The following is a 16609-nucleotide window of genomic DNA, read 5'->3' on the forward strand; positions in this document are numbered from 1 at the left end:
GTGGCTTTTCGAAAGATCATGTCTTCTATAAGGGAGTATCGATACCACCTTCCCACTATAGCCTGTCTAAATTTCATCGTCTCTACCAACACAAGACAGTCGGCGTGGCGGAGGAGATGGAGAAGTTTGCCCAGCCAGTGTCACAGCAGTCTCCCGTCGGGGATGGCCCGGACTCGACCGACGTCGAAAAAAGCCAGCTCGACCTTAGCGCAGGCAAGGACCCAAGCATCTTCATGGCCCAAGAGACGCAGGACTACGAGCCCCCTTTTGAGAAAACCAATGGCAGCTCCGGACAGGTGATGCTTTTAAGAGACGAGACATACCCAGAGGGCGGTCCCGAGGCGTGGCTCGTCGTTCTTGGGGCATGGTGTGGCCTTCTTGCTTCGCTGGGGCTGATGAATACCATAGCGACTTTCCAGACATATATCGCAACGCATCAACTCACCAGTTATGATGAGGGGACCATCGGATGGATTTTTTCGTTATATACGGCGTTGTGCTTTCTATGTGGCGTTTATATTGGTCCCCTCTTCGACAAGTACGGGCCAAAATGGCTGATCGCGCCTGGTGGCGTCTGCGTGGTCGCCAGTGTCATGCTGATGAGCATCTGCACGGGTAGGCAGTTCATCCTAGCCCCACTCACCTTTCTATGAAGCCGGTGCTGAGTTGCTCTAGAATACTGGCACTTCATGCTCTGCTGGGGCATCCTTAACGGAGCCGCCACGTCTCTCCTCTTCACTCCGTGCATCACAGCCGTAGGACACTTTTTCCGTGAGCGCCGGGGCTTGGCCTCTGGAATCACAAGCACCGGTGGCGGCCTAGGCGGCGTTGTCTTCCCCCTCATGCTGCAGAGCCTATTCGGCAAGGTGGGGTGGGGATGGGCAGTCCGTATTCTGGGGTTCGTCTGCCTTTGCCTGCTGATTTTTGCCAATCTCTTAGTTAGGAAGCGCTTGCCGCCGGCCCATAACGCCAGCCCGCACCCTGACTTCCTCATCTTGAAGGAGAAGGGCTTTCTGCTCCTCACCGTTGCCGTGTTTTTCCTCGAATTCGGACTTTTCATCCCGCTGGCCTATATCTCGAGCTACGCGCTGGCCAACGGCTTCGACGAAAGCTTCGCCTTCCAAATCCTGCCCATCCTCAATGCGGCATCGGTCGTTGGACGAGCGGTACCTGGCTGGTGGGCGGATATAATCGGACCGTTCAACTCGAATATGATCTCGATCTGCATTACCGTGTTTGCTTGCTACGCCGTGTGGCTGCCGTTCGGCCACACGACCCCCGGCCTGGTAGTTTTCGCCATCATGTTTGGATTTGCGACTGGCAACAACATCAGCATCACTCCGGTCTGCGTAGGGAAATTATGCCATACCCAGCAGTATGGCAGATATTATGCCACTTGCTACACCATCGTTTCCATAGCTTGCTTGATAAGTCTTCCGGTAGCTGGGGCGATCGTTCAGGCCACCGATGGCAAGTACTGGGCCTTAATCACCTTTACGGGAATTACTCAAATCATTTCTGTTATCACCATGTACGCTTCAAAGGCTACAAGGGTAGGGTGGATGCCTGGGTCTAAATTTTAGAGGATATGGGTAGATTATACCCACGCTTGGGTTGCACATGACTGGATCCGGCCCAGGGGGGCCAAGTCCTCGGGTACCGGAACTGAATCGGCGTTCGGAAAGGGATAGACACACCACCGATTTCTAGACGTGGCCCAATAGATGGCTGGAGATACAGAACTCGGCTGATTTCAGCCGGACAAGGGTGGTTAACCGAAATACTAGACTTACCAGCCCTTTGTGCGCATCCCTCTGGTTTTCTGCCACGGCTCTCGATTGTCCCCGACGGCTTCCGTCACAGAAGCAGATAAGTCATAATCTTCCTGGGAGGTTTATATACACTTGGGATGAATCCGCGTAAGTACCCACCTGAGGCACTCAAGTCCTTATACCTAGGTAAACCATACATCCCTTCACCCGATGCATGAGGCATCTAACCTAACCCAGAGGACGTTGAGGCGGCTCAGTTGAGATCTCGGGCGAGGTTCGATTCGCCGATTAGTATCACTCGATCCGGCTTTGCCTGCTTTAGTAATAGAGGCAGGTTGGCTGGCTCGGAGCCCTGAAACGCCGTTTATCCGAGCCCCCCCTCATCATCCTGACGCACATGGGCTCACGCTTACTGCCTACATCCCTAGTATTTGTGATAGGTATTCCATGGCCACCGCGGGGGAGGGGTTATCCAGAATGCCAATCGCATAAACCAACGTTAACATCACCACCACACGCCTGCATCCCTTCACTCATCACACCATTTTGCGGCAATTTTTAGACCCCCGACGGGACCTTTTTTTATACGTCCTAGCTGTGAAGCTACCCCCTGTTGTGAGTTCATAAATTTACTTACTTTTCTCTGCATCCCTCGCGTCGGGTACCCTTCACGCGTTCCCCATGCACACGCTGCTGCGCCCTCCTACGGCAATACTGCCATTGCCACGGATCCTAGCTGGCTGCGGCACAAGCACAAGGGAGGGGAGACGGAGAGTCTGGCGCAGTAGATTGCATGGCCGCTTTGGTGGGGGTTTCACCCTTAGATAAGCCGGGCGGACGGGCCTCCGCACAACTTACAAAGAGGAGCCGGAGGGGACCGAGGTCTCGTATATGGTCGCCGGGGTGCCGATGATTACTATTATCCCGCCCATCCTGCGCGAAATTCTACCATCTGTCTCTATGTCCACGCACCTGGGCGGTTGAGGCTGTTATTATTCGCTATGCGTCTTATAACAAAGGCCTCCGGGCCCTGCCCCCGCCTTGTCTTGATGCTTCCCTGCGTCAATGCTCCATCCATCTACACGCCACGCGCTGACTGACCTCGCTAATATGACGATGGCATCACAGACTGCGCCCTCAGATTTTGCAGGAGTTCCGAGTAGGGAGGGAGAAGACTCACCGCCAGCTCTTAGTCTTACCTTTAATCTAGCTGAAATTCGACTCTCTTCTAGATCTTCGTCTATATCCTCCACTACAACCCACGACACCATGTCAAGCAACACTACTGGCACGTCCGCTTCCTCTCACCAAGTGGTTGAAAATGACTACTTCGGCTCCAACCCGCCTCCTAAGGCGCTTCCCAAACATGTTGCCGCGGCCGAATCCTTCATAAATCACCACGCAGCGGCTGGGAGACGTGTGGTCCTCGTCACTTCAGGCGGGACTACGGTGCCGCTAGAAAAGCACACCGTGCGCTTCATCGACAACTTTAGCGCTGGCACGCGAGGCGCCACATCCGCTGAGTATTTCCTGGAGTCAGGATACGCCGTTATTTTCCTGCACAGGCAGTTCAGCCTCTTGCCCTACAGCCGACATTACAGCCACTCGACGGATTGTTTCTTGGACTTCTTGCACGAAAATCCAGACGGTAGTGTCGTGGCGAACCCGTCCCATCAGGATAAGATGCTGCGCGTATTGCGAGAGTACAACGCTGCGAAGCGGCAAAACCTCCTGTTGATGCTGCCGTTCGTCACCATCACCGACTACCTGCACGAGTTGCGCGCGGTGGCGCAGTTGATGCGGCCCCTAGGGCCCAATGGCCTGCTGTACCTCGCCGCCGCCGTGAGCGATTTCTTCGTCCCGGCCGATCGCATGTCGGAGCACAAAATACAGAGCATGGATGTGACAGAAATTCTGAAGCAACAAGGACCGACAACCCAGACGACGGAGCCGCGGGAGGTACAGCAAGAGGAAGAGACGTTTGACAACTTCGACTCGTCGCCCGCCGTACCGCGGAGCAAGCGCCTCATCGTCGACCTGGACCCCGTTCCCAAGTTCCTGAAGAATCTCGTGGATGGCTGGGCCCCCGAGGGCATGATCGTCTCCTTCAAACTGGAGACGGACCCGGCCATCCTAGTCTACAAGGCCAAGTACTCGCTCGAAAGATACCAGCACCACCTCGTAATCGGCAACCTTCTGTCGACACGCAAGTGGGAAGTCGTGTTCGTGGCGCCCGGGCACAAGGACAGGTGGATCCGTGTCCCCATCAGTCGGCGCAAGAAGACGCTAAGCGGCGTCGAGGAGCTAGTTGGCGCGGCGGACCGGGACTCGACCAGCGAAGCGGATAAACCGCTGGACCCGGCGACACTACCGGAGGGCGAGCCAGAGATCGAGATCGAGAGTCTGATTATACCTGCCGTTGAGGAGTTGCATTCGAAACATATCGAGGTCGCCTCCTCGAAGAAATAGGGGTGTGTGGGACTATGTGGAACTGTACTGTGTGCTATGCTAGAATTTCCAAGTGGCATCAAGTCGTGTTGTCTACATAGTATGTTCATCTTGAATGCTCTTAATATCAACATCTTCTGCGGAACTCGCCGCACTCATTGAATTTGAGGCAAGCTGCCCGGTACCTATTACCACACGATAGATTGCCCAGCAAACTGCCATGCGCCTTGGATGGCGGCCGTGGCCCCTATCCCGAGACGCCGCTATCTCTGCTTCTCTCTGAGACGAAAATGGGGTTCGGGCACCGCAGGATGCTGCGGGATTTATCTGCGTACTGGGAGCCACAGCGTTGTGTCACGGGCGCGAATCCCGGCTCGCCGCAACCTCGAAGCTCGGTATAGATCCGTCTAGGCGATAAGGCGGCCGTTCACGTATCACTGTCAGTGTCTTTTACTCTACGCGGTATTGGCAATGCTCACAATCGGAGTGGGAAAAGCGACAAGTCTGAGGACGTAAGAAGCCTTTTTTACATCACAGGGCGACTTTTTGGTTTTAATAGTAAGTTACGCTACTAGGAACATACGTACCAATCTGTAAATCTAATATTTTTTGGTTTTCCTTTTTGGTTTTGGGGTACGGAAGTATCTTACGGTGCCGCTCGCGTGAACCTCCGCTAGAGCGTATCTGCGCACGGCGAGGAGGAGGCGTTTGGTTCGCTGCGGGAATCCGGGCGCACCTAGGGAGCTACGAGGCGGCAGTCACACGGGGTCCGACCTACCTGATCAACCGGTAGTTGTGGCAGAGGCGAGCGCAATGGTTGCGGTCGGCGAGCGCCTGGAAGAATTGGACCAGTTCGGCGGGGGTCTGGACGCGGTCGGCGGACGCGACGAGGGCGGTGCGGACGAGGCGCGCGAGGCGCGGCGTGCGGAGCTGGCCGTCGAGGGAGGCGCCGGTCGCGTCGGGCGTCCACTTCTCCTTCTCCTCGGCCATGGCGGCCTCGTACGCGTGCAGGGCGAGCCGGCGGGCGACGAGCGCGGCGCCCGCGGCGCCGCCGCACAGCGCCACCACGCGCCCGAGCAGGTCCCACAGGTCGATGCTGCGTCGCTGCGACCAGACGGCGCCGGCCACGCGCCGCCAGACCGCCGGCCACTCCGGGTCCGGGGTCGGGAGCCGCCCCGCCGCCGCCAGCCGCGTGAAGAGCGCCAGGAACTCGCCCTGCCGCAGCGCGTCGGGCGGCGCGACCTCGATCGCGAGCAGCGCCACAGCGGCGCCCCCGTCGGTGGATATTTGGCACAGCGTGCACTGCGGGCCCGGTGTCGCGTGCCGGGACCCATGGCGCAGGTGCCGGACGAGGGCGGGGATCCGGTCTTCCGGCCTTATGCTATGCTGACAGGTGACACATTCGTAAGACTCGATTGCGGACGGCATGGTGGCTCCGATGAGTACACAGGCTCGGGTTAGAAACGGATCTGAGAGTTAGTAGTATGGTGAGATAATGGTTAGGATTTGGCTGGGAAGACCCTGTTGGCCGCGCTTAACTTATATCCCCATTCCGAAGCGCGAGCACCAGAGCTCTTCTGCACTCGGTTCTTGTGAAAGGATTTGTCCGGGAATCATGTTATTGTCTGAAACCGCCGGCTTGCTCGGCCGGTAACAGACCTATGAAAACAAAGGCATTGTATTGATCTACCTAGCGTGGCAGAGCGATGAATCGATTAAATATTCGCTGGCTTGTCCGAGTTACAGCAGTGTCGCTTATCTCCGCATTGCCATTGGCGGTTGTCGAGTAAATGGCGGTGGGCAGTAGAGCTATCTCTATTGTGTCCGTCTATTAAGAGACTCGGCGACATCCTGTTGCTCTCTCCCTTTTGTTGCTGGGTTTTTGTAAACAAAGCGACAGGATTTGGGGGCCTGACCACTGGACAAAGCATTGAAGCCACGGCACCTCGATCCTCTGCCCTTCTCGGTATTGGGATTGGACGAAGCGCCACCTATGCGTTGCATATGCCGGGCTCGGTGATAAGTAGCGTGGCTAGACCGGTTGCGGGACAGGCAGAATGATGCCATCTGATCCCGGGCTGATTTGCGCGTATCTCCCGTCTTATATCTATACGTCAACCAATGGAGAGAGCCTGTCCTGCCAGAGTAGGGATCACGAAGCCGGCCAAGCCGGCCAGTAAAGCTCTAGTCCGTTGCTCGTTCTGGCAACTGTATTGTTATTCCCATCCACTAGTCCCACTCTTCCGTCTGTTACTTCGCTGTATATAGTTCAGAGATCACCGGGAGGGGGGCCAATGAATGCTAGAGTTAGAGAGTACGCCGCAGGTTTCCCGGAATTCGCCAATGATGCTATTCATATAGTACATATTCGTGTGCGTCGGGATGAAAATAGCATCTCCGTATCGCCTACTGTCACCGAGACCCTGCCAATCGCCAATCTCTCAGCGGTAAACCTTGAAGTAGCATAACCTTCTTGCTGATGTAGAAGGCGAACGTCAACACGCCTGCGATGACGCACAGAACGTTAGCGATGTAGAACCCGTCGTGAAGGATCTCGCAAGTGCCACCACCGTGCTCGCATCGCTCTTTTTCTGCTTGGACGGCACACGAGAACTCGTGCGTCACAAGTGGGCCCCTGAGAGTCGACGGGTCGAGCTTCTGCGTTGAAGGATGACACGTGGCCTGCGTGAACGCGTCCACTAGGCGTAGGACGAAAATCTTGGGGAATGTCCCGCCGAGGTTAGAAACGCTGTAAGATGGGTTGGTTAGCGGGTTGTGGGTGGGATGCGAGATTCTTAGAGAATACTAACGTCGCGAGTAGCGTCATGTAGGTGCCGCCGATGGCAGGGTCGGCAACGCGAGCGTGGAAGGCCGAGACCGCGACGAACATGACGGTCTGGGTGAACGTGGAGAACACGTGCTCGGCGATGACGAGAAGTAGATACCAAGGCTGGACGCCGTTGGCCGGGAACACGCTGACGGTGAATTGAGCAACTATGGCGGCGACTAGACGGCCTACGAAACCCCAACGCCAAAGGCGCATAGGTTTGTATTCCTGTGACCACTTGCCCGCATAGTACCCGATGCCGATCTCGAAGGGAAAGTCGATCAGTACCGTAAGCGCCATATTCTCCTTGCCAAACCCCTTTTCCAGCAATTTCAGGTTCGTGACTGCGTCGTTGGCTTGGAACCCGATCTTTGAGATGAGGTGAACGATGATGATAGTCTGGATGTTCCGTAGCTTCAGGACATCCCACATGATCTTGTAGACATCCCAGATGCCGTCCTCATTTCGCGTCCTCTCTTCCTTCTTAAGAGCCGCGAGACCGATGGTGATGGCAATGTACGCCCACCCCCAGAATGTCAAGTAGCCTCCGAGGCTGAGCAAGCCCTCCTCTGACGGGGTGGAACGAAAGTACCGGTTGGCGAAGTCGCCAGAATTGAATGCTAAGAATACGGTATAAGAAAGAAATTGGCCGGCGGTTAGGCCGACCGTCTGAGCCGTCGAGGCATAGGAAACGTTTCCGGGGGTAAGCAGGGTCAGGGCCCACCCGTCCACGGCGATATCTTGCGTGGCGCACATGAAGACCAGAAAGAACCACCAGCCCGTGAAGTGCCAGATGCTGGGGCCGCCTGGTTTACCAATGGTGGTCATCAGTCCCTCGATCATCGACCCTAGATATAGCATACCGAATCCCGACAGCAACTGGATAGGAAGGATCCAGCTTTTTCGTCTTCCTACTCTAGTGCTCCAGACAGCATCCACTATTGGGCTCCAGAGTAGTTTCAACGAATAGGGGTATGACGCCAAACTGAAGACACCGATCTCGCCAAACGAGAGGTGTTCCTTGAGTAGAAACGGCACCGATCCACTTGCCAGGCCCATGGGAACGCCCTGCAGGAAGTATAACAGCACGAGTAACATAAAATTCCTCTGGTCTTGTATGGGGAGTTCTCGGAAGCCATGGTTGTTTGCCATCGGCGTCTTCGGAACATTTTCATCCAGAGAAAACGATTCCCGGGCCATCAAGTTCGCTGTAACTTGGCCCGAGTCCTGGGGTGTCGCAACTTTGCGTCGCAATTCCATATTGCTAATACCGCTGTCTGAGTGGCCGTTCGTACGGCCACTTACCGAGACTGACAGCTTGTCTCGCTTTGTGGATTTTGATCTGCGAGTTTCGACACCCATTCGTAATTCGGCCGCGGGGAAGGTCTGAAGACAGTCGTGGAATCTAGACGGGAGATCTCCCGGAACACCTACGCCTCAGCGCAACCGTCGGCGATGTTAAACGAAGAATCGGCCTGGTGATCGGGCTGCCTGCTGGTGTTACCCAAAATAATGAAGAAGAGGAAGCGGAAGAAGCAGAGACAATTTGGTATTGAACTCTGTAAGGAGAAAGATGCGTGTATACAAGCGAGGCCAAGTATATTCAGCCAGCGGTTGATAGCGACCACCTCCTGCGCCCGAGTATTTGCGCCCGAGAATCGCGAGGGTTCGGCAAGGGAGAAGAGGACAGCTTTCGAGGTTGCGCAAATGCGTAAAAGCTACGTGAACAATGCAGTGCCGGTGTAAACCCCATGGAGAGGCGTCAGCGCTGCCTACCTAGTAACTCGCGACGAGGGTGAAGAGCAACCGTGGCCTCTTCGAAGTTGCGCCCTGTGGGTGGCAACTAAATGGAGGCTGGAAGAGAATAATCGTAGGCAATGAGTGCTTGAAGATAAGAAAAGTCCCAAAGAACGTTCGGAGTGGCGGTTCACTCTTCAATCGACGGCGACCCTGTTATGATGGCTGCCTCATCGAGCGCGGAAGCAGACAGGAAGGGAGACGGACGTGTTCAAAACGAGCTTAGATATGAAGACCCTACATGCTGACGGAACGTACCTATGACTAAGCAGCGTCCTGCTGCGGCGTAGTGGTAGGAGGGAAGACCCCACCAGATCTATCCCCGCGCGCCACAATTGCCCACGATAACAGCTCAGCCCCTTGTCTATCGTGCTTATCTTTATCATTATCGATAACTAGCTGGCTGGTAGGACTTGTACATAGTACCCACCTTCTAATCAATTGTTGCCTTTTATCTCCGTCCTTATCACCACCCGCTCCAAGCTTCAATTCGCGTTCTTGTCTGTCTCGTCGCGCGTCACCGAAAGCTGACGCCAGACAACCAACTCCCCGCCGTACAGCTGATATATATATCGAGAATAACACCCTCCAGATTGCAGCGAGACATCGGCGGCTCGTATCTTTGCGTGAAAGTGAAGACAAAAGTAAAGATGGCAACAGATGAGAGACAATCGCCAGAACTGTCTGTCGCGGACAAGCTCGATCACGAGATTGAAAACCTGAGAGCTCAAGGCAGGTATCCGATCCGATCCGGCGGCTCGAGGGCAAGTATTAACGTTTGAAAGTGGAATTGCTGAAACAAGAGCTCGCACTGCAGACGGCTACGCTGATGGCATCCGAGTCGACACGCCAAATACTGAAGCACAGCTCTGCAAAAAAGAGGTCTCGGTCCAAGGGCAACTCGAGGCTCGTGGAGCTGTTGGCCCGCGCCGATAAGCAGAGCGCCCACAAGCAGCAATGTCTCTACCGGGCGTGCGCCTCTATCACCACGTTCAAGGTCCGCGACCCAGACCCCAACGCGGTCGACAGCGGTAGCGTTCTGGGCCTGCGCTTCGAAGTCATGTCCAAATCTCGATTCTTTCGACCCTACTACATTATGCTGAACCGGCCCTACCCGAATTCGCGCCACCTACGCGTGCACCGACACACGGTTCCCCCATGCATACCGCTCTCTGGCGTTGCAGCGCGGCATCTTCCCCCGCCGACAGCAAAGGACGATCACGACAGGCCGAAGAAGCAAGATCTTTCCAGTTTTGCACGTACACTACGAAGAGAGCTGGTCCGCTACCATAATCGGACTGCTGTTATCGGCGACCTGCGAAGCTCGGCGGGCCTGGAGGGTAAGAGGGAGGGTGCCAAGGAACCAGAGGTTCCGATTATCGATATTAGCGCAGCGGATGCCCAGGCGAAGCAAATCCGCATCGAATGGAGCGATGGCCGGTCGGGACGTCTACTTATGGGTAGCGACGGCGACATATTGAAGATAGTCGTGCAGGGCGACAACGGCCAAGATCGGGAGGCTGTGAGGCAACTTTTAGGGGCCAGTACCCGCATCGAGGACATTACCAAGAGAATGGAGGAGATATAGTGGCAAGATCCTGTGCTCCGAGAGTCGGCTGGCCGGCTACCATCTTTCTCATTGGGGGTGGCAGCATAACCGAAAGCTCCTCTCCGGACGGTATGCAAGAAGCTCATAGTTACAGCGAGAAGAAGGCCTTTTTACAGTGTAGACACACAGACCAACCGACCGGATTCCTTATCAACGAAGGCATTCGCGAGATGACTAGACCGGTGAATTCCCACAAATCCTCCCCCCTTTTCATATGCTTCGTATGCCGCCTACGTCCGAAAGACCTTACTCGCCCTCATATCCCGCCTTCGCCGTCAACCCACATACAAATGTACACCGCATTCTTTAATAATGACATACCTTTTAACGAGCTCGCAATATACATGTGTTTCGTACAGTTATTACTACATAGTAACCTCCCCGCTGCTTTGCATCCTACATTTAAGAATGGTTGAATACGACTACGGCAAGGGCGGTGAGCCGGCGAAGACAAGTGAGGCTGGCGATTATCAACGCCTAAAGTCCGTCCCCCTTTTCCTGCTACTATTGCTACTACTGCTACTACTAGGGACGATGTATGCACCTGACCTGTCCGTGAATAGCGCGGTTTCGCGATTCTGCAATAGATGTGGGACGTAGCTTATGTAGGGATCGCCGAGTATTATGCCATCTGAGGTCATATACAGTGAGGGGTGAGATAGGCTAAGACGTTGGTAACTCCTTTTCCTTCCCACCACATCAACTGACGAAAGGCCTACCTCCACTGCAGCTACCGTCGATCGCCGCCTTAACGCATGTCTATTATTACATACTGCATACGTGCTGGATACGCCTACGCGGCCTGCTGGAGGGAATTGGGTGATATATGACGATGCATAGGGGTAATAGACACGAAATATAGGCCATGTTTTTGAGAGTTGTAATTAGGCAGTATACAACCAGCACTACTCGTCCTATAAAATCCCGATTGGCAACGAATACTACCCACTTAAAAAAAGGGGGGAAGGGGGGAGGGGACAATGTTTACCAGCGGCTTGAAAACAGGAAAGTTTAGGGCTGAGAAGAGACGGAGAAAAAAAAAGTAGAGAGAGGTACAGAGAGATATAGACAGATAATAGACAGGGAGATCAACAGCAAACTCGATCTTAGACGTGCGAACTCCAGCCTCTCGGCGTCGCGTGTCCCTTTAGCTTATTGCCTTAAAGAGGATGTGATGAGGCATATGATTGGCCTGGTTCGCTGCCAAGGTAAGGGTATCAAGACATAACACAAGGCATGGCGCGGCCGTCGTCCCTCTTACGAAGATTACCGACTACCACTCCTACTAAGGCCCCTCCCGTTTACCTTTCCTGCTGGCCAGGGCCGGACCCCGATTTTAGGTCAATTGGTGATAACACCAGTCTAACAAGTCTAGCGATCATCCTTCTTCGACTCTGGACGTGGTCGACGTGGTATCACAGATAAGTACAGGGAGATAGACCGACTGCTACAGCATGCCACACGGTAATGTGACTAATGGAAGACAGATCGTGGCTGCAAAAGCGCTCAGAAGGCGTCTCTTCCTTTACATTGCTCCTACTCCGAGAACCCCCTTTGTGCACCTTAGGAAAGGAATACACGGGGATACAACGTCCGTGTCAAGTATTACGACAGCAATCTTGGTAATTTGGTTACTCCTGAATCATTGTTCGCGTTCTCGAACCGACGTTCGCGCTACGGGGTTATCTTTGACGATGCCTAAGGTTTCGTCCGCGTCCATTGCATACGTCGTCAGGCTTGCTGGCTCTGCCTCTACCCCAGTCATGACTTCAGGGGAACTAATATTCTTTCTCCTTCCCTCTTCACCAATCAGACGAGTACCCAAGCAAGATGTGCGTACTCCGGACCTAGAGGCGTGCCTAACACTCCACCACTTTGTTATCTTCTCCACCGTTACGTGCAAGATCTAGAGCCTCACGCTCTTCCTCCACTTCTTGTTCTTTCGATGTTGAAGGCAATATAACATTCTTCTCATTCTGTCACTGCACATAATTCATGACTGGTTCGGCCTAGGCCAGTCTAGAATAGGCATGTCAATCCCTATTAACGGGATGTGCTTATCATACACTGTTCAACTGCCCTCCGCATGTGAGATAATAAGAGGGATGGGGTGAAGTCGTCTGCTCTTCCGACAGTATTACTACTCTACCCTGGTTTGATAATAAACACCAACCTTGCTTCTTCACTTCAAGCCGCAACACTTATAACTTTCCCCTCGCATCTTTCGTAAGCTGACCTATCACTTGACTGCCAACCTCGACGAGACCCTCGAAAGACATTGGGCTAGCTGCAAGGTTCATCTTGAAATTTACACGAGCCTAAATCAACCAATCCTTGCCGCTTCCGTCCAGTATGGTGAAAAAGGAGGAGGCCAGTTCCCCGAGCATCCGTGTCTCGGGACAGGCTAACAAGCCTATGTCTCGGCCTGCCCATGGGTTACCTTATGATCAGGTCATTGTCGAATTAGCCGCCGATGGCCGCCATGGTCTGTCGAGCGATGTTGCTAAGCAGCGCCTTGAGAAGTTTGGGAAAAACGCCTTGGGTAAGGCTCAAGGTGTTTCGGTGTGGAAAATAATGGTAGCGCAGGTCGCCAACGCGATGACCATGGTACGCACGTCCATACAGACAAGCTGAACCGCGGAGATTCTGACTGCTCTTGAGGTCCTGATTCTGGCGACGGTCGTGAGCTACGGTATCGGGTCGTGTATAGAAGCGGGCATCATCGTCACCATCGTCCTCCTCAATATCGTTATCGGCTCTTTTCAGGAGTATTCCGCCGAGAAAACGATGGATTCCCTCCGTTTGCTCAGTTCTCCCGCGGCCCGCGTCATACGCGACGGGGCCCCTCTCGTCATCCCCACGGCCGAAGTGGTAATTGGCGACACAGTTGAGCTCAAGGCGGGAGATACCGTTCCAGCTGACATCCGGTATGCCAACCTCAGAACTCGGCCTTCGCCTCGCGTTTACTAACTTAGGCCTGTAGCATTATCAAGGCAGCCAACTTCGAAACTGACGAGGCGCTCTTGACAGGAGAATCATTGCCTGTGGCCAAGGATGAAGACACGTTATTCGACGACGCTGCAGGACCCGCCGCCAGGTTGAACATCGCTTTTAGCTCCTCAACCGTTACAAAAGGCCATGCCAGAGGCGTCGTGTTTGCCACAGCGTCTTACACTGAAATCGGAGCAATTGCCGCTGCGCGTCGTCAAAGAGACTCGAGAATACGACCCGTGAAGCGGAGCGCGGACGGGTCAGCTAAACCTCACCGTTACTTGGAGGCCTATACCCTGACACTTACGGACGCCATCGGCCGCTTTCTCGGCGTTAACGTAGGGACACCCCTCCAGAAGAAACTATCCAAGCTCGCGATCCTACTCTTTGGCGCTGCTATACTATGCGCCATCATCGTTATGGCTACCAATAAGTTCGATTCTCGGCGGGAAGTTGTCATCTATGCGGTCGCCACCGGTTTATCGACGGTCCCAGCCTCCCTGGTGGTCGTGCTAATGGTCACCATGACCGCTGGAACGAAGCGTCTGGTAAAACGAAACGTAATCGTCAGGAACCTGAAGTCCTTAGAAGCCCTGGGTGCCGTTACGGACGTCTGTTCCGACAAGACCGGTACTCTGACTCAAGGTAAGATGACCGCAAAGCGGGCGTGGATACCTGGCATGGGCACCTACACCCTCGATGCGGCCTCAGAGCCTTCCAATCCTATGGATGGTAAGATGTCGCTTGATGCTCGCCAACCGCACCAAATTGGCACTATCCAAAGCCCCAGGAGCGGCTCGAGCGTTCTACCTTCGCAGCTGTTGGACCAAAGCGAGAATGCGTTGCCCGAGTTTCTCCGTGCTGCTTCACTGGCTAATCTTGCCACTGTCTCTCTCCGAAACGGAGTATGGAATGCTCAGGGCGATCCTACCGAGATCGCTCTCCAAATATTCGCCTTGCGTTTTGGTTGGAATGGGCTCGACTTCACCGAGGGCGAGAACACGGTGTGGTTGCAGGTCGCCGAACACTCGTTCGACTCCAGTACCAAGCGCATGTCTGTCGTGTTCTATAACACGCCGACGGACCAACTCTTTGTGTTCGCCAAAGGCGCCGCCGAGCGAGTCATCGACATTTGCACCTCCTATTGCAAATGCGACGACGAGGAGGCGATCAAAATAGACAACGAATTCCGAGCAGATGTCTTGAGGAACACGGAGGCTCTTGCGAGTACAGGCCTACGGGTCTTGGCTCTTGCGAGCAAGAAACTGGTCGAGCCCCCGCAAAGGGCGTATACGATCGACCGGGCTCGCGCAGAATCCGACCTTACGTTCCGTGGATTAATTGGTCTGTATGACCCGCCGCGGCCCGAGTCGGCGCATGCGATCCAGAGCTGCCACGATGCCGGCATATCGGTCCATATGCTAACTGGCGACCATCCTGAAACTGCGAGGGCCATCGCGATGGAAGTCGGCATTCTTCCACGCCACTCGGAGCTCGTCAGAGATGACGTTGTTCAGGCCATGGTGATGACTGCAGGCCAATTCGACTCTTTAACCGATGACCAGGTCGATAGGCTTCCGGTCCTTCCACTTGTGGTCGCCCGATGCGCTCCGGACACCAAAGCCCGCATGATCGAAGCCCTACACAGACGCAAGAGATTCTGTGCGATGGTAAGTTAGGCAAGACACATAACAGCCTTCGACGTTCCCCAGTTAACAGTGAGATAGACCGGCGATGGGGTCAACGATTCACCCTCCCTCCGCAAAGCAGACGTCGGTATTGCTATGGGACTGGCGGGAAGCGACGTGGCTAAGGAAGCGTCAGATATCGTGCTTTCGGACGATAATTTCGCAAGCATTGTAGCAGCTATCGAAGAAGGCCGTCGTATCTTTGACAATATCCAGAAGTTTGTTCTACACATACTTACCGAGAATTTTGCCCAGGCCTGTATCTTGCTCATTGGCCTCGTGTTTAAGGACGAGCGTGGGCTCTCGGTCTTCGCGCTCTCGCCGGTCGAGATCGTTTGGATTATCATGGTTACCTCTGGTTTGCCGGATATGGGCCTAGGGTTCGAGGAAGCAGTCCCCGGCATCATGGCGCGACCACCGCAGAGTCTAAAGACGGGCATCTTCGACGCGGAATTTCTTGCAGACATGGTTGTGTACGGGCTCTGGATCACGATACTCTGTCTGTCCAGTTTCGTCCTCGTCGTTTACGCTTTCGGTGGCGGGAATCTCGGGCAGAATTGTAACGATGGGTATAACGACACATGCAAAGTCGTATACCGCGCCCGCGCAACAACCTTCTCCTGCCTCACGTGGTTTGCGCTGTTCCTAGCCTGGGAGATGGTGGACCGCCGACGGTCCTTCTTCCGGATGAAGCCGGACTCGCCGCGGTATCTGACGCAGTGGGCGCACGACGTATGGCGGAATAAGTCCCTCTTCTGTGCGGTGATGATGGGTTTCGTCACTCTATTCCCGACGTTGTACATCCCCGGTTTCAACACTGTCATCTTCAGGCACCTTAGCATATCGTGGGAATGGGCTATTGTGTTTATCAGCGCCGGTCTCTTCTTCGCTGGCGTCGAGAACTGGAAATGGGCCAAGAGAGTCTACATGCGGCGCCGATCCCGCCGCCTCCACAGCCAGGTTGGGAACCCTGGGGACAGCGACCTCGAGAAGCGCGCATTCGCCAACCCCACACCACTTGGCAGCATGGACAGTGGTAGTAGCACTAACAAGGATGCCGAACAGAGCGATTACAACGACAAAACAGGTGTAAGGAACGCCGAAATCGAAGTACTCGGGGATGGTTGCTGTGAACAGCCAAAAGCTGTAATTGGCCTAGTCTAGCACGCCCCCAGTACCCCATGAGAGGTCACGGGATAGCCTCAGCAGGCAGTCCCCACGGGCGTTGACCAGGATAAAACTGAATTTCTTGTGTACTTCTACCTACAGTTACTCGGCTAAATACACAGTTCAAGGGGTAGACCCAAAAGAGCGAGAGCGAACGCTGAGCTCTCAGTTGGCCAGTTGGTGGTATGATCGAGGTTCGCCACTATCAGTTCAGATTTAACAAATAAACAATCGTGATATACCTATATCTGGTTCGACATATTATATATACCTACTCGTAAGGACTGTGCCACACCCTAGTTTGAAGCGC

General features: G+C 54.4%; 7 protein-coding genes across 7 annotated transcripts; 5 read left to right on the top strand and 2 right to left on the bottom strand.

Moving 5' to 3' along the window:
- Positions 1-116: 116 nt before the first annotated feature.
- On the top strand, positions 117-1583 carry GGS23DRAFT_606709 (MFS general substrate transporter; the record flags this gene model as incomplete). The annotated part of the gene is made up of 2 exons (XM_051519932.1): positions 117-615; positions 676-1583. 2 exons carry the CDS (start codon positions 117-119, stop codon positions 1581-1583), a joined length of 1407 nt encoding a protein of 468 aa, XP_051369372.1.
- A 1458-nt stretch (positions 1584-3041) lies between these two features.
- Positions 3042-4241, top strand: GGS23DRAFT_599184 (DFP-domain-containing protein; the record flags this gene model as incomplete). The annotated part of the gene is made up of 1 exon (XM_051518890.1): positions 3042-4241. One exon carries the CDS (start codon positions 3042-3044, stop codon positions 4239-4241), a length of 1200 nt encoding a protein of 399 aa, XP_051369373.1.
- Positions 4242-4794: 553 nt separating this feature from the next.
- On the bottom strand, positions 4795-5858 carry GGS23DRAFT_613535 (uncharacterized protein). The gene has a single exon (XM_051520573.1). The coding sequence runs from the start codon at positions 5646-5648 to the stop codon at positions 4995-4997; it is 654 nt and encodes a 217-aa protein (XP_051369374.1). The 5' UTR covers positions 5649-5858; the 3' UTR covers positions 4795-4994.
- Positions 5859-6459: 601 nt separating this feature from the next.
- Positions 6460-8711, bottom strand: GGS23DRAFT_219389 (MFS general substrate transporter). Its single transcript, XM_051511962.1, has 2 exons — positions 7031-8711; positions 6460-6969 (listed from the first exon to the last, which is right to left on the bottom strand). Exons 1-2 carry the CDS (start codon positions 8407-8409, stop codon positions 6633-6635), a joined length of 1716 nt encoding a protein of 571 aa, XP_051369375.1. The 5' UTR covers positions 8410-8711; the 3' UTR covers positions 6460-6632.
- Positions 8712-9320: 609 nt separating this feature from the next.
- Positions 9321-11058, top strand: GGS23DRAFT_579724 (Cenp-O kinetochore centromere component-domain-containing protein). Its single transcript, XM_051517082.1, has 2 exons — positions 9321-9576; positions 9630-11058. Exons 1-2 carry the CDS (start codon positions 9495-9497, stop codon positions 10430-10432), a joined length of 885 nt encoding a protein of 294 aa, XP_051369376.1. The 5' UTR covers positions 9321-9494; the 3' UTR covers positions 10433-11058.
- On the top strand, positions 10600-11106 carry GGS23DRAFT_219403 (uncharacterized protein). Its single transcript, XM_051511963.1, has one exon. The coding sequence runs from the start codon at positions 10766-10768 to the stop codon at positions 11051-11053; it is 288 nt and encodes a 95-aa protein (XP_051369377.1). The 5' UTR covers positions 10600-10765; the 3' UTR covers positions 11054-11106.
- A 1699-nt stretch (positions 11107-12805) lies between these two features.
- GGS23DRAFT_606712 (potassium/sodium eff) lies at positions 12806-16433 on the top strand (the record flags this gene model as incomplete). Its single annotated transcript, XM_051519933.1, has 5 exons — positions 12806-13060; positions 13115-13380; positions 13437-15114; positions 15172-16168; positions 16402-16433. The coding sequence occupies 5 exons, from the start codon at positions 12806-12808 to the stop codon at positions 16431-16433; spliced, it is 3228 nt and encodes a 1075-aa protein (XP_051369378.1).
- Between the last annotated feature and the right edge of the window lie 176 nt (positions 16434-16609).

Source organism: Durotheca rogersii (assembly GCF_024521655.1).
Source record: "Durotheca rogersii strain YMJ 92031201 chromosome Unknown GGS23scaffold_22, whole genome shotgun sequence".
Classification (NCBI taxonomy): domain Eukaryota; kingdom Fungi; phylum Ascomycota; class Sordariomycetes; order Xylariales; family Xylariaceae; genus Durotheca; species Durotheca rogersii.

Coding starts and splice junctions, on each gene's coding strand:
- GGS23DRAFT_579724 (XM_051517082.1), top strand. CDS start 9,495: ATGGCAACAGATGAGAGACAATCGCCAGAACTGTCTGTCGCGGACAAG. Junction 9,577..9,629: donor TGAAAACCTGAGAGCTCAAG/GCAGGTATCCGA, acceptor AACGTTTGAAAG/TGGAATTGCTGAAACAAGAG.
- GGS23DRAFT_613535 (XM_051520573.1), bottom strand. CDS start 5,648: ATGCCGTCCGCAATCGAGTCTTACGAATGTGTCACCTGTCAGCATAGC.
- GGS23DRAFT_219403 (XM_051511963.1), top strand. CDS start 10,766: ATGACATACCTTTTAACGAGCTCGCAATATACATGTGTTTCGTACAGT.
- GGS23DRAFT_219389 (XM_051511962.1), bottom strand. CDS start 8,409: ATGGGTGTCGAAACTCGCAGATCAAAATCCACAAAGCGAGACAAGCTG. Junction 6,970..7,030: donor TACATGACGCTACTCGCGAC/GTTAGTATTCTC, acceptor CCCATCTTACAG/CGTTTCTAACCTCGGCGGGA.